We start from the raw sequence: 25,677 nt of genomic DNA on the forward strand, positions 1-25,677 counted from the left end.
GCCTCACCGCAGTGCTAACGATTTTTTTTTTCATTGTTGGAAATTATAAACATATGGAATAGGTTTTGTTTCGTCCTTAAACAAAGTAAAGCTGTAGAGGCGCAAGTTGTTACTTGATATTACGATTCATGTGAAAAACTCATGATATTTTAACAGAGTAGGTTTGGAAAATTAGAAGTAAAGGATAAAATGAAATCCTCTCCCTAAATTATCCATTGCGACTAGACATAACATGACTTGATAGTTTATCCACAGATAACAGATATTTAGGCTAGAACAAATTTTATCGAAAATCCTGTGTAAACTTTTGAATTGATATACGTTGGCTCACTACTGCCATCTACTCAACTGATTGCGGCAGTATATACGAACGCAGCGGATTAACAACCGTCGAACGCAGCCAATGTATTTGTCAGCTGCATTCGGGCTGCGTTTTCAATAACAATGATCCTTGCGCCATCTCCAATCGATTGCCAAACGAGGTCCCAATTTAAAATACATTTGAATTAACGGTTGCGGATGTTTACACACGTATCGGATGCCAGCCTCAATATCTGTTATCTGTGGTTTATCCTACTTTCATTATCAATATTTTCAAAATCTCAGAGCGCAGGAGCCTGTAAGAGCTTATGATCACGTGGGATTTCCTTAACAAAATTATGCGTGAGTCAAGAACAAATGGTGCTAGGGGGCGTACACATAGTACTTAAGCACTTATTGGGGAAGGGGGTGGCTTCTGTCGTTTTCTTACGCACCATGTACATAAAAAAATATTCAAGTATGAAATAAATCTTACATGAGGGAGGGGGAGTCGAAAACCCCTAAAAAAATGCTCACGTAATAAGTGTATGGCCCCTAGACAATTTTAAGCTGATGTCATACCATTGCATTGTGGCAAATGAGAAGTAGAAAGAGAAGTAAAAACAAATTGTGCGTTGCTGCACTTATCAAAATTGATTGGCAAGACCGAAAGGACCACTGTCAGTAAAACTGAAATAACTGAGCGGGCGGAGAGTGGCGGAACCTAATTTCTTCAGGATTGGATTCCTGACAAAAAAATGAAGCTTCAGTGTAAATTTCATTGATGGGTACTGATGGGTACCCTTTTGAATTTGACAATGAATACAGCAAGAAGATAATACAATAATGTAATACATAATAAAGACCGAGTACTTTCTACGCGATTAAAAATAATTTACAAACGTTTAAGCGTGGCTTTATTAGTTTTAGGGCTGCACTTTGTAATGATTCCAAATATAATAGGTTTGGAAGATGTATATGATGTGGCCGACATAATGGAGCAGTAAGATAAATGTTACAAGATTTAACATAATTAAAAATCGACAACATGCTCAACTTGTATTGACTATAAAGGTAAGATCCACCCGAATAAAATGACTCAAAACTATGTTTACATGATCGTCAAGTATTCTACTAGCAACCCATGACTCAAGTAATCAATTTGGATCCTTTTGAAAAAATGGTTTTTGACCGTCTTTTTGAAGAATGGTCCTTCTGTGCACCGGGGCAAGTTGAAATGCGGGATAAGTTGAAACGGAAGCTGTAATTTATTTCGGAAATGACCAAATGCCCAGATTATTTTTTTCAACAAACTACTCCCCTTAACGGACCTTCCGACTGCCATTCCCGGAAGATTGCAGCTACTAAAAGCAATCCATGTCATTGTTCATTTTTCGCACTTTGCAAAATCCAAACCAACTTTTTGACCTGCCAATAAAACAGGTCTCAAAATGATGCTTGGAAGAGTTTTTTCATCAAATTTGCATGGTAGGTAATCATTCAATGGCGAATAAGTATAATGATTATGAAAAATCGATGGAAGACCCGTTTTAATTTTTGGAATGTGGTCGTTTGAAATTGCTCCGCATATTTAACCCATCGGGGCAAATAGAAATGCATGGTGCGGGGCAAGTTGAAACAATGACTCAAAACGTCAACCTCAAAATAAAAACTATTTTTCAAAAGAATTTAACATGGTCCGTAAATACATTCGGAGAACATAAATTTATAAAAAAAAGGTCAAAACATCTGAAAATAAATTTAATTAATTTCAGCCCATCCCGTCATGAATGCAACCCTCCTACAATCTTTACTAAAGAATTTAATGTAAAGGGGTCATGGTTAAACTGCACGGTCTAGTATTTCTTAATCTACTACAGTCTAGATTCTTAATCTACTTTTTCTCGACATGTGCACTTGGTTTCAAAAAATATAACATGACGATTATAAACATTTCGTTACCTACACCTTTCACTTTAAGCACCCTCTTTCTCGAATCGAAGCGTTCATGATAGATACGCTGGTTGATTAATGTGAATTTATGAAGAGCTTCAACGGAATTATCAAACGCACAATTCAAGTGAACCAAATAATGAACCATCCTGAAAAGTAATCCTAGTGGTTACTGGTAGGAGGAAACCAGTCTGATAAATTTTCAGTGTAGGGAGACAGTTTTGAGATAATTTCTGAAAGAAAATCAAAACCGTCAGAAATTTCCATGGGACTCTTGCGAATCTTGGCAATATAGTCACCTTTACAACCTCGTGCATCTTGAGTCTCACTGAGTACATATATATTACGGCAAAATTAGCTAATATCTGTATATAGAGGTGTGTTTCAACTTGCCCCGATGTGTGTGGCAAGTTGAAACAATGCACATAAAAATTAATTTCAGTATACAAAATATTTATAAAAAAACTTTGGTAAGGTTTCTTATTTTTTATGTATAATCTTTGGGCCGAACTAGCAAACACCGCGAACGGATTCAAAATTTATCAAAGGGTGATTTTTTTTACAGCCCTTCAAAGTTCAACTTTGAAAAAACCGTTTCAACTTGCCCCGGTGTACCTTACTTGGCGAATGGCGAACACCTGGTATGTGGTGTAGCGTTCGCCCATAAAACCCGCCGAGCTCCTTTGCAATTGGTGCTAGTCGACGGCATAAAATTTGGGAGAATACCTTGTAGGTGGCGTTCAGCAATGTGATTGCGCGATAGTTGCTACAATCCAGCTTATCACCCTTTTTGTAGATGGGACACACGACACCTTCCTTCCACTACTGCGGCAAAACTTCCTCCTCCCAAATCTTGGTAATGACCCAAGTCTAAACATAAAATAAATAAAAAACATTATGATTTTCTTAAAAATAAACCATTTTTTGAGGTGACGAGTTCAATCAAAAAAAGTTTTCTTTACTACACTGGGCATAAAAGTAACCGTTTGCCACATGCAATTGGTTGGCATCAAAATCTCTCAACTAATAACTGGTGAAATGCAACAAGAACACCAAGTTAGGATTCGAATGTGAAGTAATTGGGATAAGCACTGATCTTGAAGAAAGTTTAAATCACATTATTGCTAAGATACGGTAGACATTATTTTTAATTTTTAGCCAAGTTGATCAATTTTTTCTCAAATGTTTCAATCCTTGAAGCCACCGAAACAACATTAATAGATAGTGATTTCTTTTCGTTAATATGAATATCCCAAAACTAAAAATAGAACCATAATCCAAAGGATGAGAAGAAGATATGAGTTCGACTATTGTAGGTAAAAAAATCACAGAGCGAATCCCCGAAAGATTGAAAATTTGGATTTCGTGTTATGGCAAATTGACACAAGTAGAATGGGAAAGGGAACAGAACGCACCTACATCCGATGGGCCGATGTATGCTTAACATTTTGCCGGCAATGTGTGGGAACAATGTGAAAAAAATGTTAATCTTCACTGTTTCGTTTATCCACACCGCGGCAGTGCCGTTCTGATAGAGCATACCTTGTTGAATTGGAAAACGGTGACACGCAAAATAAACACAGCGTTCTGGAGCTGCAGAGCGGGTGAGAACACGGAGAAAACGAATTCTGCATGCAAAAGTTCGTTTACCGAAAGCTTATTCGTAGACGATGTAGATTTGTTTTATGCATGCGGAAATAATCTTCAAGCAGCCATCAATTGTTTGGTTATTGTATTAGCGGACGCTATTCTTCTTAAAAATCTACATAATTTGTGTAGAGTAGCAACTAGTTCTCGCGAAAGAGGTGCCATTATCGGCAAACCCATTCCCATTTTTTTTTTTATCAAACCGACTCAGTAATTCTTTGAGATGATTCGAATATAAGCGATGCAGCTACTTAAAACTAAAATCGATGTTAAAAATTATAGTAGAAAAATTGGAAGTAATAAATACCTCGTGACAAACTTCCATATAGTCTGGGTCATGCATAATATCCTTGATCATGTCCTTCAGCATTGTGTACCGTGGGAAAATTGGGTAAATTTTGGAATTGCCATACTCAGCCTGGAATAATGAATAGCAGCATTGAAAATTTTCCTTATTAAAATTAATTTAATATACCTTTAATTCCCGAATGAGGTTTCTCAGACCGGTATACTTTTTAAGTAAGCGGTATAAGTCATTAATCATTTGGGTGTTCTCCTGCTCTATCTGTGCGGTCGTCATCACTTTAAGAAGTAAAAGATGAAATGATTTAGATAGCACCATAGTGAACAATGAATGGAAAAACAATTTCATGCATGCATGATCGATTTAACGATTCAACTCACTTTCCAGACGCTCCATCCGCTCCCGTTTTTCCGCGGCTTCTTCAGCCAGCTTGGCGGACGTTTTGACACCTTCGCCTGACTTTTGCGACTTTTCCATAATACTGCACGCCCGCAGCACAAAGGCAGGGACTGTTTCGAGCTTTTCCTGTTTGGGTATTTCCACTAGCGTCCAGTACTGGGTTTCTAAACGAATGACGTCCTGCAAAGAGATGAAATATAGCAAAATACGTGTATCGATGACTAGCGAAATTATCAATTCACTGAAGATTGCGCAAACTGTCTTGTTTCTGTTATAATTGGTGATATAAACAAAATTGATTTTAAATTACTTCAACCGGAATTCTCATTTTGGAACATCATGTTTAAATAATATGTAGCTTCCTCCGAAACATCAAAGGTGGTAATTAATGATGATGAAGAACGATGTGGTTTGTTTTGAGTTAATTGGTCAGTTTAACATAATTCATCAAATTATCCAAAAATTACCTTAATCATCAGCTTCAGCATCGGGTACCGATTAAAAACGTTCCGCTGGCTTTTAGAATCACCATACTTGTTCATTAGAGTAACTAATGCCTTTTTCGCCGTATCGTATGACTCTTCCAGACGTAAGCGCACCGCCCGCAATCGCTCGTTGGTCTCCAGTAGCTCCTCGCGGCTCATGCCACCTAAAATGATTTTCGGAAAACGGACGATGGAAGAGAAGAAACGTGGGGAAAATTGATAGTTAATCATCAGCAGCATCGCTATGCTCGTCATCTATACAAAGAGCGCGCGGTGACGCTTCATAGATTGTGTTGGCTGTCGAAAGAAACATTAAACCTACTTGGCGATCCTTCATCCTTGACATCTTGCACGATCCGCCGAACGCTCTGGGTGAATTTGCCAACCAAGTTGGAGGAGGCAGAACCTGTAGAGCATTTTTCCATGCCGCGGCCATATCGTAAAGAAAAAATATAAATACATAAGCAACACAAACCGTTTAGTTATGACTGAAGGAAGAAGAGGAACTATGTAGTTCAATTCATGACACCATAAATCAATTTTACTCAATTGAAGACAAGTTGTTGAAGGCAAAACTGTTGTTAAGTTAACGAAGCGTTTATTTGAGAAACAATATTGAATATTGGCCAGTAGACAGGCTCAGCCTAGTATCGGAAGGAAATATTGTTCCACCCCAATTTCATTCAAGGTAAGAAGTAATCATTTCAATCGGTTGTTGCATAAACGATTGGAGCCTTTGATGTTAATTTTTTATGAAGTTTTCTTTTGTTTAGGTTAATCATTTGAAACGACCTATGGGCTCAGATTGAATTGATATGCAAAATTAATTCTGCAGCACATTCCATGAATATTTTTACAGTGTTTTCTGCTGTACATTGAGGGCTGTGCTATATACTTTGCAATTTGTTTACAGCTTATTTTTGCTTTGAGTAACATGCTGATTGAGCTGGATAACATTTATATAACATGAAACAAAAAACATTTTAGGCTGATCCCACTGAAACCAAAATTTTGACACTCAGAATAAACCGGAATCAATACGATCTCTACAATTTGAAAATGTGTTTCAAAATGTTTCGCCAGTGTCTTGGTTTAATTTCTGCCAATTGGTACCCATTTTTGTTACGTTGCGTTCGCAGGATAATTTTGGTCCTTCGAACCGTATCGAGTGGATTTGGGACATTGTTGCGATTGTGTGTTCCATGAACGAAACGCAGGGTTAATTGGTTTTATTCGCGAGACAATTGTGTATTGTTGGAGTAAAAAGGATTTTCATCTTTTTCTGCATTGCCGAGGTGACGAGTTGGAAAGTACCAAGAACGGAATAGATTCAGGGCGAGGATCGAGAAGGATTGCGGGAGGAGCGAAATAGATTGGATATTGGATGCTAGTTGTAACCCGGAGTGGATAACTGGGAAGTAGGGTGGAAGTAAGTTTGGGATCAGGTCTATGTCATGTTGGGTGCCAAAAACATCAATTATAGAATAGATTTGCATGCGACATATTGATTTCCTTGACAACAGTTGGTTCCTAGTAGGTTTGCTAAAATCAGGTCGATTTTGAAATTCGCTGGTTATTTGGTTATCTCGTTTTGTCCGCTGGTAGAAATTCCCCCTCGCTGTTGAAATATTGATCAGTGACTATATAATTGCAGTAGCAGTACGCAGTGCAAACGAATTATCCGATATTGTGAGGTGGTCAGTGGTTTCTAATAACATACATATGTTGTGATTTGAGAATTCTGGCCAAAAAGGGGAGACATGTCCGTAACTCATTCGTAGCTCAATGCGTCAGTTTGTGGATGATTTCGTGGAAGAAAGCTATCAAGAGCAAGTGGAAATTCCATGCAAAGAGCTGGCCTAAAACTAATGAGGCTGCTGCAAGGGCTAAGCTGAACAAAATCCAACGCACCGCTTGCATAGCCATCACTGGTGCAGTTCGTAGTACACCCACTTTGGCCCTAGACGCAATGCTTCACCTGCCCGGTTAGATCAATTCATAAAGCTGGAAGCGGAAAAAAGTGCTCTAAGGTTAAAGAGAACAAAAACACTGTTGTCGGGAGACCTTACGGGTCACCTCAGCATATTAAATGAATTTGCCATAAATCCCGCAATAGGAATTTGTAGTGACTGGATGGAAACGGTAGTCAATTATGACTTACCTTACGATGTGTTCATTCCTTCCCGCCAGGAGTGGGAAGGAGGTGGACCCAGCGTTCCAACAGGCTCTATAAATTTCTTCACAGATGGTTCGAAAACGAATAATCTGACAGGATCCGGAATCTATGGCCCTACAACAAAAATTTCTGTTCACTTAGGACAGTGGCCCACAGTATTTCAAGCGGAAATATATGCAATATTAGAATGCGTGTTATTATGCCTGAGGAGAAAGTATAGATTTGCAAAATATGTATTTTCTCTGACAGCCAAGCGGCACTTAAGTCGCTTAATAACTACACTTGTAACTCAAAGCTAGTGTGGGAATGCATTCTGGCTTTGAAAACTTATCCATACGCAATCGAGTCTACCTATATTGGATCCCAGGACATACGGGTCTAGAGGGAAACGAGATTGCTGATGAGCTAGCCAGGAATGGATCTAATGAAAGGTTCATTGGCCCTGAGCCCTTCTGCAGGATCTCAGACTGCTCTGTAAAAATGGAACTGAACAAATATATGGTCAGTCAAATCACATCAAACTGGAATGCATCTTCCCCATACGAGCCAATCCAAAAGGCTCGTAACAATTAACCCCAAGAAAACCCAACAACTATTAGGTCTCAACAAAAGGGATCTCAACATCTACACCGGTCTAATAACTGGACACTGCCCTGCAGATACCATCTACAAAAGATCGGAGCAATCCAAACCTCAAATTGCCGCTTCTGTGACGAGGAGAGAGAAACATCAGAACACATCCTCTGCTATTGCAGTGCACTCACCCAACGTAGGTTCAAAGTTCTCAGCAAGCCCTTTTAGGGCCTGCTGACATATGGATCTTATCCCCAAGGACGTGGTTGGCTTCATAAAGCTAGTCTCGCCAGAATGGGGGAGTCACATACTGTAACTCAGGATCTCTATTCATCAATAATAGATGGTCTTGAGTTCAGTCGATACCAAGGTATCTCAGTGACAAACATGTTACTGAGATAACTTGCGTATTTCACAGTAAAAGGGTATATCACAATAGTCCTAAAATCTGGACGCAGTGATCTTCACCCGACAAACGAGGAGAAACGAGGAGATGCAAAGAGCTGCAGCAGTTTTCCGGCAAATTACGGGATTGGGTCTCATTCAGGGATGCATTTCACAGCCTGATCTAGCAGAGCGTGAAACTTAACGATATCTTCGCATATCATCTGCAGGAGCGGTGATTTTCACTGAGTCAAGAACTGAAGGCATTGTAATGTGCCTTCATCCACGAATACCAATCGATGGCGTTCATCATCTGTTACACTACGCTGTTTTAAAGCCCGAGAGTACCAAGACAAAACTGCGGATTGTATTCTACGCTTCATATCAGTTGTAGCGAGCTTTGCAAAAAATGTATCGCATGATCAACGTGCAACCAGAAGACTAGAACGTGCATCAATGAAGAACTTCTAAAATTCCAGCTGCCGATCTTGGCAGCGCAATGTTTGCGGCAGCTAGTAGTTGAAAGAAAAGGTACGCAACCGGCAGCAACATAGAATTCTACGTAGACGATATGATTACCGGAGTTGAATACGTAGGATAAGTCAGGCCGAAAGTTTTTAGCCTGAAAATCATTCTTCCGAAGGCCACTAGGCCACGAAAATTGTTTGGTCGAAATCCATCTGGCCAAATGTTAATTGGCAGAACGTGTCACGCGGTTGAAAATATTGTTTGGCCATTTGTGGCCAATGTCATTTTGCAGAACAGGTCATTTGACCGAATAGGTCATTTGTCCGAAAATGCCGATGGACCGAACTGGTCGTTAGGCACTTTCGCGAAATCCAGTAGTTTAGTTCTGTTTCATGCAGTAGGAAAGTGAATTAGTGCGCGATGAATAATGTTAAAAATCGGGCGCCGAACTTCTGCGGCGAGATTCATATGCTTAGTAGATAGCTGTTTCTGCGAAACGACAATTTCGATTTTCGACCAAATGGCTTGTTTAGCCAAATGATATTTGGCCAAACCGGTTTTCGGCCTTTTAACGGACAAACTTAAATTTCGACCCAATGGATGTTGGCAATAATTCCGGTCAAACTATCATTCCCCTTTTTGCTCGGCCAGTTGTTGGAGACATTACAAGCAAGTGTCAAGATACCCAGGAAAGTATTCCTATCGACCGATTCTATGATAGTCCGTTGCTGGTTGGAGAATATCGAAAATATAGTACTTGACGAAAACTTGTAGTTCGAATAACGTGCCTGGAGTAGACCTTTTCGCCGATTGAAATTTGATCGGCGGTGGAGTGAAAGATCATTTTCAGCCAGCGTCAGCGTCATGCCGTTGGTGATCGTCGGCGGCGGCGGCATCGGTCGGCGTGAACAGTTTCAAGCGCCAAAATTTCTAAGGAATTTCTTCAGAATTCCTCAGGAAGTCCCTCCACTTCTTCGTTGGGAAGTTCATCAAAAAATTCCACTGGAACTTCCTCCAGATATTCCGCTGGGAAGTTAATCTAGAAAATCTTGCGTAAGGTCCTCCGAGGATTTTTCCGGAAGTTCCTCCAAGGATTTCTCCGGAAGTTCTTCCAGGATTTCGTCTGGAAATTACTTCAGGAATTCCTCCGAAGTTTCCTCCAGGAATTCCTCCGAAAGTTCCTCTAGGAATTCCTACGGAAGTTCCTCCAAGAATTCCTCCGGGAATGCCTCCGGAAGTTTCTCCAGGAATTCTTCTGGAAGTTTCTCCAGGAGTTCTTCTGGAAGTTCTTTCAGGAATTCTTCTGGAAGTTCCTCCAGGAATTCCTCCGGAAGCTCATCCAAGAATTCCTCCAGAAGCTCCTCCAGAAGCTCCTCCAGGAATTCCTCCAGAAGCTCCTCCAGGAATTCATCCTCCCGAGTAGCACACTTAATACATATCAGTCACTGTGACTCGTATGCGACCAAATCCAGTCAAATAGGAGTTGCTGCAACCAAAACGAACTTAACTGTGCTGCTAGGGCTCCAGGAATTTCTCCGGAAGCTCATCCCAGAATTCCTCTAGAAGCTCTTCCAGGAATTCCTTCGGAAGCTCTTCCAGGAATTCCTCCGGAAGTTCTTCTTATAATTGTTTCGAAAGTTCCCCCGTAATTCCTCCGGAAGCTTCTCCAGGAATTCCTCCGGAAGTTCCTCCAGGATTTCGTCTGGAAGCTTCTTCAGGAATTACTCCGAAGTTCCTCTAGCAATTCCTCCGAAGTTCTTCCAGGAATTCTTTTGAAGTTCCTCCAGGGATTCCTTCGAAGTTCCTTGAGGTATACCTTCGATGCTTTTCCAGGAATTCCACTAGAAGTTCCTCCAGGAACTCCTTCAGAAGTTCCTCCAGGAATTCCTCTGCAAGTTTCTCCAGAAATTTCTCCGGAAGTTCCTCCAGGAATTCCTCAGGAAGGTCCTCCAGGAATTTCTTAACATAAAAATCGTTCTGCGTTTCCGAATTAAAACAATTTGATTTAGATATTTTTAAACAGCGTTTATAAGAAATTTAACATAAAAATCGTTTTGCGTTTCCGAATTAAAACAATTTGATTTTCAAATGAAAACCTACTAAAATAAAAATGAGCTGAGATTTCCTTCCTGACGATTTAACTCAAGAACGGGTTGATCGATTTTCAAGTTTTTTTCCCTTATCGATTTGTTTTGGGGTCCACAATGTTTGTATATACAAAATGTGGCTGAATTCAACGGGGAAAGGTAAAATATCATTAGAATACAATTTTGGGTCAGCGGCGTACAGGTCTAGCCTGGAGCTGAAAATCCATCAGACATTGTGTCTTTTTATCATACCCAGCGTAATAACATCATTATCAGTCCATTATAGCTGCGACTAGAGTTTTCATTTCCCGGCCATTTCGCTGTTCCGGGATCCTGGGATTATTCAATGTTTTACTACATTTTTGTTTTCAAAACGATTTTAATAAAAGTTCAGCATTTAAAAACGCTAGGTGATACAGAGTTAAAATTGGACCTCAATTCAAATTTAATTTGAATAGTTTCTTTTAAAACACAACTTCAAGATGCAAATAATCTTTATGTTTCTATCGGGAAGTAGAGTGCGCTTTTTGGAACAGATGTTCGCTGAGTACGAAAATACGCGTTCTATGTCGGACGAAGTCAGATTGATTGTTTGTATTGCTTTGAATATGTATTGGATTTGAACAGTTTCGGGGTTTGCATTCAATGCTCTATTGAAGGGAAAAACAAATAGTTTGCAACACCTCGCTGTAGACGAAAAATGCGCAGTGGAAACGTACTGAGCCCATAACCTATAAGAGGTAAGGGATTTTTTTTCCTTTATTAACGTGATTTTTTATTGTAAATAAGTTCATCACCTAGAGATAAGGGAATCCCACCACAAAGAAAGTACAATACTAGATTTTCTTTACTGCATGGCATGCTACTGACTGATACTTCTACCAGTCTACTGGCCGACAGCTACGGCCCTCCCTTTTCACCAACAGGTTATGGGCCCAGGAACGGTTCGGGATCTACAACTTAGAGTCGATGGATTAGCCACAAATACGTACCGTCAGGTCGCCATTCACCGTGAGTGCACCATTCATCATGGGGTTCAAGGTAATTTTCATTATGTTCTCGAAACTATTGAAAAATACTTTATTTCAACATCCACACCATTAAAGAAGTTCAAAAGAATCCTCTCCGAGTAATTACTGTGAAAAAAACAACTGTTCCAACAGCTGTTTTGACGTTAGAGTTTGTTAACATCTTGCGGCTGTCTGCTTCCAATGAGCTAGACTTTACTAAGGTGGCGCAGATCAGCGTTGCGTGCCACTAGTTGTCTCTTTTATTCTCCCGCTGATCTTATGCAACGCAAATAGTGACGTCACTATTTGCGTTGCATAAGATCAGCGGGAGAGTAAAAGAGACAACTAGTAGCACGCAACGCTGATCTGCGCCACCTTAGTAAAGTCTAGCTCCTTGCTCTGCTTCCACCTTTGTTTTCAGCCATCAAGTATAAACTACGCTAACTCAATATCAGTGGAAATAGAAAATGTTTTATTGTTCTTTACCTCTTAATTAGGGTTTTAGTACCGGGAGTACCGGTACCGGAATTCCCGGGAGTACCGACCAATTTTCGGTACCGAAATACCGGTACTAGCTTAATGAATGTACCGGTATTTTCGGTACTAAGGAAAAAGTTTTAGTTAAAACTTCCGATAGTTAAAACCACATTATTTAAATGCAGCAGCTAGTGAGAAAGATATTATTTTTTTTTACTAAAATTTCAAACATCTGGCAATAGAGGTAATAAACTATAGAGGATTGTCGCTGCGGTTCCCTTTGTTATCGTCGCCAAACATCCTATCTTCCTATCTGTCAAAACGTACTAATTTTTCCTTCGTTGACATCCTTGCCGACAGCGACAATCAATTAGGACAAACGTCAGGCGTCCGATGACGTACCTCAAGACAATCAAACCGCAACGACATCGTCACATCCCAAAAAAAAATCGTCACACTTCATCAGTATTTTTCCAAATCGTCCCCGCTTGTTCCTGTTCGATTACTGCACCAGGATTCGTAAAGATTGTAAGACAAGAGTTAACTTACAGCGACTCAGAAAAAGCTGAAAGGAGAATACTTGTCAATGCTTCATGATTCACTAGCAACAGTTCGCCCTACTTCTGTAGACTCAGAAAGAGTTTTCTCTGTTTCTGGAAGCTTTGCTACTAAAATACGATCCCGTATGTCTGACGAAACATTGAATATGCTGTGCGTTTTGAAAGCATATTTCCAGGATAATGACAAGCCCCAAGACAAGTGTTGAATACATACAAAGCAATGAATAAAGTTTGAATCGTTACCAATAAATCCTGACTTTTTATTGATCTTAATGATTTTCGAAAAAAAAATCTTCCAGTACCGGTATTTTCCCGGTACTCCCGGTACTGAGGGGTTCAGTACCGTAGTACCGGGACTCGCCAAAAGGGGTCGGTACTAAAAACCCTACTCTTAATGTCCATGCGATTGAATTGTCAGGTTTGTATGTTAATTTTACGTATAAAATTAAGCCGAAAATGTCGGTAACACTTTATTCTCCACCAAATAAAAATGCACGGCGAATGGATCCCCCAGGAAATAATTGTGTCTATTCACCGGCCATGGTAATCGAATGATACCGCCATAATTTTGTACAGGTTGAACGGAAGCAATGGTTCTCCGGGGATGACTTGTTGGTCATAAGAGTTACGTGACGCTAATGAGCATTGTTTTCTGCATCTGCAATATAATTCTTTTGATTGATTATGTCCTTTCTGTGTTACACTAAAACACGTAAACTTCACATGTTTATGCCTTACTAAATGAAAAACACGAATAACATTTTAAAATCAAATCAATTCATATTTTAATTAATTTTAATGAAAAGTACTTATGTACGGTGAATGGTGGCTAACACGGCGAAAGGATACCCTAATATATCACTGAAAAATTATATACATCCATCTATCTTGCCAAAAACAGATAGTTTCTTATTTTCATTTGAATTAAAACAATTATTTAAGGTTCGTGACGGTGTTCAATAGTATTATTTTCAATTTAAATAATTTGGAGAGCTTTAAGATTTGCTAAATTGCCTAAAATGCACGGTGAATGGCGACTTGACGGTAATCGTAGTATCGGATTGAAAGATCGGCCACATACATAAGGATTATGGAATTGCTGCGTAGGTCATCATGAGTAAGAAAGTCAGTCGTACGGAATTTTCCGAAGGTTGTAACGTTTGATAGGTTGCTGGCTGGTCAGTAGGAGTTCTAAATGAGCTTCGGACCTGAAAAATCAGGAGCTGATCGTCAGAGCATCAAGAGGTGCTGTACAAGCGTCGGAGTGGGGCTACTTTTAAAGGCAAATGTGCTAAAGAGGTTGTTGTGGATTGGATTAGGAATTGATTATAGATGAGGGGCACAGGACGACTGGCTCAATGTTAGGAGCAGCGAGGATATTAGCAAGGTGTGCACACTAAGAAGGAGTGTGATAGCTCGATGCTATAAAAATACTATTTTGTATATTAAGGAATATTGTTAGCAAAGTATTGTATCTACGAAGAGCAATTCGATATTGTAGCAGTATTTTGCAGCATTATGCCTCGCTACTTCGGGCAGTACACTTAGAACTGGTCGCTATAGAGAGCATCTTTTCAAATTTTTTAAAAAATGATAACATCGTGAGCAGAGCGTTGGATTTTGAATCCTAGGAGTTCTATTGGTAAGGCTAGTCGAAGATCTTTTGTCAAAATCAAATAATCGCTGCATTTAAGTTTAGTGTGAGGTTGTTTGTTGTCCAATTTTATGGATCTGAAAATCTTCCAACGTTCTACAGCAGACGTTTGCCAACTGGTATTTCTTGGCTTTGGGGCAAGTGCTAAAAGTGCCCAACGTCAAAATGACGATTTTTTTTCGCTTTTGACGAGTTCGATAAAAATGTGGCAGGTCAAATTTTCCCTTTGCTCAATTCCGAAAGTAAACAACGTTGACGTTTGTCAAAACGTCCCTGTCATTTAACGATATTCGTTAATTGGGGTGAAGTCGTGTCCCAATTATCAAACTGTCACTGTTTTTTTAAATGTCTCCCATATTTTCAAACCTGAGTACGCCCAAACAGCGTACATTCAGTTGATTTGCTTCATTATGCATGGGCTTCGCCAAGGGCGCTGACTTATCCATGTTACGAAAAGTAATCATATATTTCTGCCAGACCACAATCGCTGTTAAACCTGCATTACTCATATGACTGTCAAATTATGATCACTGTATAAGAATAAAAGTTCGCATGAAACAGCATCAATCACGACTTGCTATCATTCGATCATTTTGTACAAATTACGCCACTATACTCATCTGCTCTTCTGAGGCTGTAATTTATTGTATTAATTATTTCCTAATTCTCAATTATAGCCTGGTTCGACATAAGAAGGCAACATCCGGAATGGGAGAATCATGCTGCAGTAAAGTTACTAAGTCGCAGGCTTCGTGTGTCATTCATCTTAAAAACGTCGATTGATCGTAAATCGTTTGGCACAAACTTACTCTCTCGTTGCCAGATTTTATCGTCTTAATTCTATACAGCCCGTCATCATCTGCTGGCGACGGGTCGTGCCGCCAGTTGCTACTCACCGTAATGCTTGGGGGAATCTGGAAGAATATAAGAAAAGTCGGTTAGGTTGCTTGGTTGCGCTAAAGGCACTTGAAATATTAACAACGACAACCAACGACGAGGAACGTTCGTTTTGGTTACTTTACTACATACATAGGCTACGGGTATACGCACTACTTAGTATCTTGTTGTGGGTGCATGGATTATTTGTAGTGTTTTGTTAATGTGACTGCATTGGTGTCGGTCTATGTAGCGTTTGACTCTATGGGCAGGGTTTGACATTAGTCTCGTTTTTATATATTTTTTCTTGTGATTCGTTATTCACTACTTCTTTGGATGTTTTGACACATAGATGCGGTATAACATAACTCTCAGGTTCCCAGAACTTTTGACTCCGTCACTGGATGTCAGCACGCTTGGGTCTCCTTCTACGTGGACGGATTATCTCTACACGAAAACATGGGATATGGTACGAAAGAAAGTGTTTGGGAAGCACTCCTGTTCTTCAAATTTCAACAGAATTACATGATGTTTAGTACATGTTTAAAATATTTAAATAGATACAGTGATGTTAAGAATCAAATCCATTGATTAAAATATGACTGAGATATACACGCCGGAATGGAGAATAACGAGCATTGCCCTAAACTCCAATATTTTTTTAAACTGATTAACGACAATTTAGACCAACGGAATTTTACTACTAAAATTTACGTGGCTAACATATTATATAGTCATATTTGTGAAGCAAATATGCCTCATCGTTTTAATTTATTGAAGTTTATCGATATTGTTAGATGAGGAACCGAATTTACTAATGGCTCATGTTTCTGTAGCTGGGAATGAATTGGCTAATCAGCTAGTTCACACTGGAGTATCAAACAAGCAAAAAAACGTTCAGGAATTCGTGAACTAACAAGATGACCGTGTATTTTGAGTCATGGTTTCGGAAACAACAGGCACGTTTCTTGGAACGCCCTGGAAAACGTGACTGGTGTTCCCGAATCCGTGACTTACATCATGCCATTTTTTTACGCACAACGCACGAAAGATTCGCAAATCGTCTTCTACCTTCTACATACATCACTACGTACTTCGTCTGTTTGTGCTCATCGGATTGCTATCGAATCATGTACCATTTTCCATTTTCCTCGGTTCTACTAATAGCTGCTGCAATTTGCCTCCTATATGTTTCACTTTGGGCACCGCAAGACACTCCGATTGCATGGAGTTCACCGTCGTACCAAACTGATCATCTACAGAACGCTCATTAGACCAACGACTCTGGAGTTTTCGTTCACTCCGCGAAAAGTGGACGACTACGATGGACCAGCCACGTAACCAGAATGTCGAACAGTAATCCGGTGGGTCTTGGCAACAATCCAACGGGTAGATTAAGGTGAGGTTCGCAGCACGCAAGGTGGATCGATCAGATGGAAGACGACATACGGACCCTCCGTAGACTGCTTGGTTGGCATCGCGAAGACATGATTTAACGTGATTTGATGACATGATTTACACATACAACGATTCTTTTTAAAATCATTTATATTTCAACTTTATCTGTTTGTTTTTTTTATATTTTGAATAATAGCAGCAATTCAACACACGCCAAGTAGAATATCCAGCTGTGAAGAGTTCGTTCGTTGAAGAACTTGGAACTCAGGCAGCAGATGTTCCGGAAGGTGACAGCTTAGAAAAACAGTAGACAGTCATCAAGAGTGCCTTTATTGAAACAAGCGAGAAAAACCTGGGTGAGCGGAAAGAGTAGATCACATATGCAATCAGGCGAAAGATTGGGGAGCGTAGAGAAGCATAGGCCGCGATAGAGCATGCAAGAAGCCAAGTAGCCAAGTACGAGCCGGGCAAGCAGTGGAGAAGGTCAAAATCCAGTTAGCGTTAGACGGTGGAATCAATATTGATATAGGAGCACGAAGAAAGAAGACTAGGACTACTTTTGCGACTTTACGAAATATACGGAGATCAAATCAGATTAGTCAATGCGAAAAAATCAAATATTCACCTCTAGCGTGAAATTTATACGCCAGTGAGACTTGGTGTGTACCAGTAAAGATCACGCAGAAACAAACAGGGCTTCCTCAAAATCTTATGTATCAAAACCAAGCATTTTGTACATTTACGACCACATAAATTCCTGACCACAGGGTAGTGATTTTGATCCATTTTTATTTTCTCTATATATCAATATCGTAGCGTATGCACTGCCAACTGAATATCGAGTTTTTGCCTAGATGTCATAAAACCTATATGATTATTTACGGATATCTATGACTGCCTGGTGCGGTAAACATTCCAGTCAACACAAAATTGTACATGATGCAACACAAGATTTAGCATCTATACAGGCGATATACGTAATATTGTATGGAGGAGTACCTATCTGGGTTCCACTTTAGCACGACGATTGATAGATTACTCTACGTTAAGTTCACTACTGCAGAAGCAATAGCGGAGGCCTGAGTAAAAAATTCGGACCCAAGAAAGTTCGCATATGGAAACGGAATGTCGGTGGAAGTATGCATGGGCACTGCTCAAATTTCAAAAAGTTTCTAAAAATCGACCGGTCAACTGGTATTCACAATTCTTATGCTAAGATAGAATTCTGGTGAAAATTTCAGCTCAATTGGTTGACATTTAGGTGTGCTTCAAATCGTTTTAGTGTTTTTGGCATGATTTTGCCCCTAAAAAAATCGTAACTCTGAGTGGGATGAACGAAATTTATTGCAACAACAACTAAATGAAAGCCATACCTATCCTCGAAAACTGTGTAGAACATTGTGTTATAATCGGAACAGATCTTCTACGTGTTTCAACAGATTTTGTCCTTCGAGATACTCAAAAATCAACATTTTTCATTGATAAAAGGCCTATGGAATCTACATCCAAATATTTTTTTTGGATTGAATTTGTCGGGAAGTTGCAGCTACACATTCATTTTAGTATAGCACGGTATTAAATCTTAAGCGGGTATTAAATACAAATTGTAGAAAATTGAGGAGTGGATTCACATTTTAATTTGCTTAATTGATTGCCTTATTACAAAGATTTGCACGCTGGCAAGCATTTCCATCGAACAAGTTACCATTGCTTTTCAATGATCGTCATCGAATAGTTTTGGTTGGGACCTGAAATGCTGAGACAAAGCAATCATTGGTGACTTGGTAGATTGTCACTCAATTTTAACATCGTGCTGCAACGGCAAGCGAATCTGGTGCAGTTGGTAGGGCGTTCGGCTGATAATAAAAGTGTCATGAATCGAATCGCACAGAAATTGAATGAAAATTTTGTATGCTATTTTTTTAAGAATCTTCTTGATATGGAATTGCAGCTAATATTATCTTTTCAACTTAAGCGTACATGTTCATGATAGAACTATAGGATAGAAGGCGGAAGTACAAATCTAGTTCTATATGGAAATCATAATGGCTGCCGTACTATCAACCATATGTACTTTCGCCTCTAATTATATCATGGTCATGGACATGTACGTTTAAATTTGAAAGAAGATGTTAGCATTTTGCAATTCCATATCAAGAAGTAACAAACTCATCTCATCAATTATAACGTGGTTAATGTTACAAACATTTGCTCTTGTCAGATTCTTTTAAAAAAATGTCAAACAAAATTTTTGTTCAATTTCTGGGCGATTCGATTCATGACGCTGTGATTATCAGCCGAATGCCCTACCAACTGCACCAGATACGCTTGCCGTTGCAGCACGATGTTAAAATTGAGTGACAATCTACCAAGTCACCAATGATTGCTTTGTCTCAACATTTCAGGTCCCAACCAAAACTATTCGATGACGATCATTGAAAAGCAATGGTAACTTGTTCGATGGAAATGTTTGCCAGCGTGCAAATCTTTGTAATAAGGCAATCAATTAAACAAATTAAAATGTGAATCTACTCCTCAATTTTCTACAATTTTTATTTAAAACTTGCCTAAAATTTAATACCGTGCTATACTAAAATGAATGTGTAGCTGCAACTTCCCGACAAATTCAATCAAAAAAAAATATTTGGATGTACATAGATTCCATAAGCCTTTTATCAATGAAAAATGTTGATTTTTGAGTATCTCGAAGGACAAAATCTGTTGAAACACGTAAAAGATCTGTTCCGATTATAACACAATGTTCTACAAAGTTTTCGAGGATAGGTATGGCTTTCATTTAGTTGTTGTTGCAATAAATTTCGTTCATCCCACTCAGAGTTACGATTTTTTTAGGGGCAAAATCATGCCAAAAACACTAAATCGATTTGTCAACTAAATGTCAACCAATTGAGCTGAAATTTTCACCAGGAGTCTATCTTAGCATAAGAATTGTGAATGACCGGTCGATTTTAAGAAACTTTTTGAAATTTGAACAGAGCTAAGTGCATTGCAGGAATAAAGCTACAGTATCTCCGTATTTGCGATTTGCCGCATGTGCTAAGTGATGGCACTTTGTCATTGGCGCTAGATGCATTCGGGAAAGTTGAAAAGAAGAAAAATTCCCAGAGGAATCGGGTCTTGGACACATGTGTGGTGTCGACTTGGTGTATACTTGGACCTGAAAACGGATGTTGCACCAACGATCGACGTCGGCAATCGAATAGGAAAAGTTTATTACAACGGTTTAAAAGCCAAGTGTTTTTTGTACGAAGTGCATGATCATTGGAAGGAATCTGTCCCCAACGCCAAGTTCGGAATAACCAGAAAAAAACGCAACTGAAAAAGGGTACCTGCTATTCGAATGCTGGGGTCGTTGCAGGGGCACATGCTGTGTCAGAAGAGCGGGAACCATTAAGTACAACGGAAGATTTAATTGAAATCGTCGAGGAGGAAATCATCGAATCGGATGCGGGAGATGTATCGCCAAGCGATGATGAAACCGAAGCTGAACAACGTAGAGAAAATATAGAGGAATTACAGGAGGTTTTCAGAGTGATTCAGGAGGCAATGATAAGCCCATAAGCCAACCAGTGATGAATTCAATTTGTTGCTTTACGGTCTAGTTCAGAATCTGCTTCTGCCTCAAGGCCGAAAAAGAAGTGTACGACAAGTTATTAGTAATAATTAACTGGTAAAAAAATTAATTTATCTGATTATTGGCTCCGTTGAGTTTTTAATTGAAAATGAGCCTCACAAATAAACAAATGGAGACGCATGGTGCAAATCTTGGGTCGAAACCTTTTGTGCATAAATTAAAGGTTTATAATATTCTGCATACCAGTGAGAGCTTGCAAATAGTAGTTATGATCGAAAACAACCTGGCTTGAGGTTAAGGGCCTTCTTAAGGCCTACTTGAAGTTTCACAAGTGTAATGGCAACATATTGAAGATTGATATTTTCTTATTTGAACAGTAGGAAATTGTTTTTGATTAAACATCTTACATCCGCTTGCAACTCGACTGCTCAGGTATTAAATCATAGTCAATTTCTAGAAAATGCTTATTAGATTGTCTGCCACAATTTACCCCTATATCAAATATGCCTAAACTGTTGAAACTTTTTTATTTTTCAAGTCACCGAATAGCGTTTTTAATATTATCTAAATCTTCATAGAACATGCAACAAATGTAAAATTAAACATAAAAAGATTTGATGAAAAAAAATAAGGGGTTGTCGGCATAAAACATGTTATATCGACAAAAATAATGAAATTACGAACTTGGCGTCTTCGACAATGTTTTTCAGGAGAAATTTTGCTACAACTTTTGTGAAAAAACAAACCTTGTATGTTGTAAAATAGGAAAAAATATCTCACTTTTAGGGGGATTGATTATTAAGCTGAATAACTCTCAAGAAGCGTTTACTGATTATGGATCAACTGTACGATTGGTTTGTATTTATTGAACGGCTACTCAGTCTTACAATCTCACAACGAGTTTATTATCTACCCGACATTTTGACACGGGAATTGTGTCAAATTGTGTCGGGTAGTTAACAAAATCGTTGTGATATTGTAAGACAGAGAAGCCGTTGAATAAATATAATGGTATTTAATAAAACGCGCTAAAAACAGGATTTTAGCCACTGTGCTTTGGTGGGATTTTAAAGATAGTGAGCTAACGTTTCAATACGATTAAGTTAATCTCTGAAATTAATCTATGGAGTGTAGGGTGTGACTTCGTTCTTAAGAAGGACGATGGATTTGCTCTGTACTGGATTGAGCAGACTGCGGCAAAGGTTTGATTCTCAAGTAGCATAGATCGCATCCATATTTCTTCCATTTAATATCGCCACGGCTGTCACCGTGGACCATTAAATCATAGATATGATTGTTGATCATGAAACGAGCTATGTTGGTGTAGTTAAAACTTAAAAGTGTCATTCCCGTTAACCCAGGCAGTTCACCGCAAATTCGTTCGCAAATCTTTGCGACATCTGCCATGGCGTGATCTACCTATTCTTCTTATTCCATATGAACATCGATGCGAATTACTTGGAATTGCCACATTGGAGAAATGAAGAACTACAATATAGGCATCCTCTGTTGCGAAAACACCAACCAATGGAACCGATGTATTTGCTCTACGTTCCAAATCATGTGTTTATGTTCCGGAACGACCTCTACGACGCAGAAATTTCCTGCATCTCGCACTTCATACAACATGATCGTTATGGTCTGCACAATCTGATAAAAAATTGACTTTACGCTTTAGCGATGGATTTGACATTTCTGAATTGGACTATTCTGTAAAGTTCTATAACTATGTATACAACTATGTATGAAAAAATATGGAATTTTTATGTCAGGTTGAATAAGACGCTTAATGACCACTTCATCCTGTTTTTTCCTCCATCAAAAGCCTCATTAAGGCATTAAGTCAGGTCGAAGTTATAATGAATAAATAATAAAACATAAATTTGTGGCATACTAATCTATGGCCGAATATACCATTTGACCGAACAGACCATCAGGCCGAAAGTTATTATGCCGAATATGTCACTTGGCCGAATGATCATTTGGCCGAATAGATCGTTTGGCCGCGTTAGTAATTTGGTTGAATATGTCAAGGGTTGCCTTATTTTAATCCAATCATAGAATAATGTTTATATGTTTATCATTGATATAAGAAGCGATTTCCCGGACATGTAGGGCATTTCTCATTTAGTAAGGACTTAAATATCACTCCTATCAAGCTTCTTCTTCTTCTTTTTCTTATTGGCATTACATCCCCCACTGGGACATTGCCGCCTTGCTGCTTAGTGTTCATTAGGCACTTCCACAGCTATTAATTGCGAGGTTTCTAAGCCAAGTTACCATTTTTGCATTCGTATATAATGCGGCTCACACGATGATACTTTTATGCCCTAAGAAGTCGAGATAATTTTCAAACCGAAAATTTCCTAGACCGGCACCGGGAATCGAACCCAGTAACCCTCAGCATGGTCTCGTTTTGTAGCCGCGCATCTTACCGCACGGCTAAAGAGGGCCCCCCTCAAGCTATGCTATCAAAATTGCTCTGGATGTATTGATTAGCCTCCATGTTCTGAAAGATTTAATGTTCTGAGAAATGTTTTTATTGACCGAGGTAAGTAGGATACATATGTGGGGATCTTATTACCGCCCGAGGCAGGATATCAAACAACATCTCCGGAAAACAGCGCACATCGATTTATGCAGCAAAATAACGCCCAGACGTGGTACCTTTGTACCACGTGTAAATGTGCCTCGATTTTCAGCAGGCACTTTCAAAAGCGGAATTATATTCTAGCAAATGAGACGAACTATCAGATTTTGCGAGCGCAATGCTTCCTTGCATAGTCACAGGCGAGTTTGCTCATGCATCTGAGTTCGATGATTGAGGTTTGAGTATGATTTTTCCAACACTAAGACTGAGAACCAATGATGTTTCAATCAGCAGGCCCCCAAAGATGAAAGAAATTACATCGTTCGAGATGCTTCTAAAAAATATCTCGGTAAGAAGAATTCCGATGAAGTTCGCGAATTAAAAAAATACGCACTGCTCTAAGGCCGAAAGCGGTAACGTGGATTGCAGTTTTTTTTACTTCGAAAAGAAGATTTTCGATCCAACGGAAAGCAAATTAAAACAATTAATCGCATCTCATTTTTATATGCATTAGATGTCGCTTGCGTTTGACGACAGTAAAAAAACAGTACTTTTAGTGTTAATCCAGTTTTGTCTCGTTGATATGCAAAAGTCAGTATCATGGTTTAACATATTCTTTAATTGTAAAATTGTAATAGTCTTAAGAAATATTGTATCTGTTGGAAATTGTAATTTCTGTTGATATAAAAGAAGAGGAGGTTTTGCGCTCGCTTGAGGAAGGGATTTTGCTCTACTCAAGCGGGCTTTTCTCTGCTCCAAATAAAGAATAAAGAATATTCATAAATTGAAAATATCTGTATATCCGTTAAATCAATTTTACAATCAATCGTACATTTTTAGATGGATTACATCTGCAAATAAAAAAAATCCATTGATCATTGGTATTTTAGGCTGTATAACGAAACCAATATTAAAACTGAGGAACATTGTTTTGTTACTTTCCAATGGAGGCTTCATACGCACTTAATTTACGTAATTTTGGTTCGGACGATAATTATGTTTTGGACTAATAACTGCTCTGTAATACTTGGCGACTCAACCAATCGTATACATTAAAATAAGAAAATAATCCAGGCTAGGGCTGCGAATATCCTTAATAAAGACAATAATAAATAATAATAACAACCCCAGATTACTGAGTGTCCGACTTGCGTGAAAACTTCTTAGTGTGTACTTTGCATCCAATGTGTCACCAATTAGTTGATTTCCCTCCTTATGATGTTTCCAATCATCATTACCCCGGGGATGGCAGAGATCACAATGTTCGAGATGCTTCCAAAAATAAAAACATGTCATTAGGAATGATTCCGACGAAGTTTGCAAATTTAAATAGTACGTGAATACTGTTGTTGAAAGAAAATTTGCTAATGAATAAAGCGCAAGAAAAAAAAACTAATGGTATTTTAGTTCTTATTCGTATTTAATGACAGCTCCTTAAATTAAACAACTGAAATGCGGTTCTCTTAACAAGTAATTTTTAGTTGTTAACTGTTTTACAATTTAAAGGAATTATGATTATTACCGCTATATTTTCAATCAGAAAAAAAAGTTATAAGAAAGAAGTGTCTTTTCCTTGCTGATTTGTTGAGCAGTTTGACCTATTTTGCATTAGGGTTATAATAGTAAACAATAAGCTCCTAGTACTGACAAAAAATATATCACACAATGGATTTGTAAAAATCGCATGCACTCGTGGACAGGGAAGTCTGCAATTATTAAAACGAAGGGTATCTTGAACCTGGGACGAATTCTAGTGGAATCACTGAGAACAGAAGCAGAAGCATATGATATTTACCATTTGTTTTGTTTATCTAGGTAGGTACAAGGCTTCAATACAGGTGTAATCTGGAATTCATATAAATTATGAAAATAAATAAATTCACAAACTGTACAAGGTTTCCAAACCACATAGAGAAATTGCCCGATTCTCATTGCTATTGCTAGAAAATGTACAAATCGAGATGGCAATTCGTTCATTTAATATTCGATTAACAACTTTTCAATTCTGGGGAATCTAATATTGGAATTGAGTTCGTTATTCATTCCAACATAATTTAAAAACGCTTGATAGTATACGAACATGTTTTCCTCAGAAGATCCAATAACGGTACACCTACCGAGTCTGTAAAGTTATATCGTGATCAGTTGTGTTGTATGGATTCTTGATTACTCGTGGTCATGGCGATGTTGAGTGTGATGCAATTTTGCTATGATTATCTAAATCTTACCATACCAAACATGGCTATTCTATTTTTGGTTACCTGAAACTGAGAATAATAATGTCAGAATTAGTGAAAATGCTGTTTGATCGGTATTATAAAACTCTACCACTACTGGAACTATTTAATTAGTTGAACGTACTCTAGGTACCAACAATGTTACTGCAAGTACTTTCCAAGCAACTCTGATCGTGCTGCAAAATTTGTATGTGGAACCATGCGTTGTGTTAAACAATGTGACGGTCTGTATGCTTACTATGTACCTATGTTTGATTCCTGTGGAATGGATTTGTATACCGGTGTAAGTGTAATTGGTTGAGCGAGTCCACCAGAAATGATTGTCCTTTTAATTATCACTTCTATGGAGTATGGAGCCATAAAACACAAGTATTCGTATTAGGTTTGGGGCGATAGCAGGTAGATGAGAGTATAGTGTTGCTTTATTCATCTATGATGTCATTAATTTTCATTATGCGAAAATATATGAGAAGAAACCTTGGTATAGACGTGGTGAAAAAAAAC

At 38.7% G+C, this 25,677-nt stretch overlaps 1 protein-coding gene across 1 annotated transcript in view; it reads right to left on the bottom strand.

The window, feature by feature from the left end:
* Positions 1–25,677, bottom strand: part of LOC134205218 (uncharacterized) — a 181,316-nt gene that overhangs the window by 23,304 nt on the left and 132,335 nt on the right. Inside the window, exons 3-8 of the mRNA XM_062680274.1 lie at positions 15,374–15,391; positions 5,411–5,494; positions 5,071–5,252; positions 4,585–4,783; positions 4,376–4,482; positions 4,208–4,318 (exon numbers count right to left, since the gene is read on the bottom strand). Coding sequence (XP_062536258.1) covers positions 4,208–4,318; positions 4,376–4,482; positions 4,585–4,783; positions 5,071–5,252; positions 5,411–5,494; positions 15,374–15,391 — 701 coding nt within the window. The remainder of the gene's footprint in view (positions 1–4,207; positions 4,319–4,375; positions 4,483–4,584; positions 4,784–5,070; positions 5,253–5,410; positions 5,495–15,373; positions 15,392–25,677) is intronic.

The sequence above is a fragment of the Armigeres subalbatus genome, chromosome 1 (genome assembly GCF_024139115.2).
Source record: "Armigeres subalbatus isolate Guangzhou_Male chromosome 1, GZ_Asu_2, whole genome shotgun sequence".
In the NCBI taxonomy this organism is placed as follows: Eukaryota; Metazoa; Arthropoda; class Insecta; order Diptera; family Culicidae; genus Armigeres; species Armigeres subalbatus.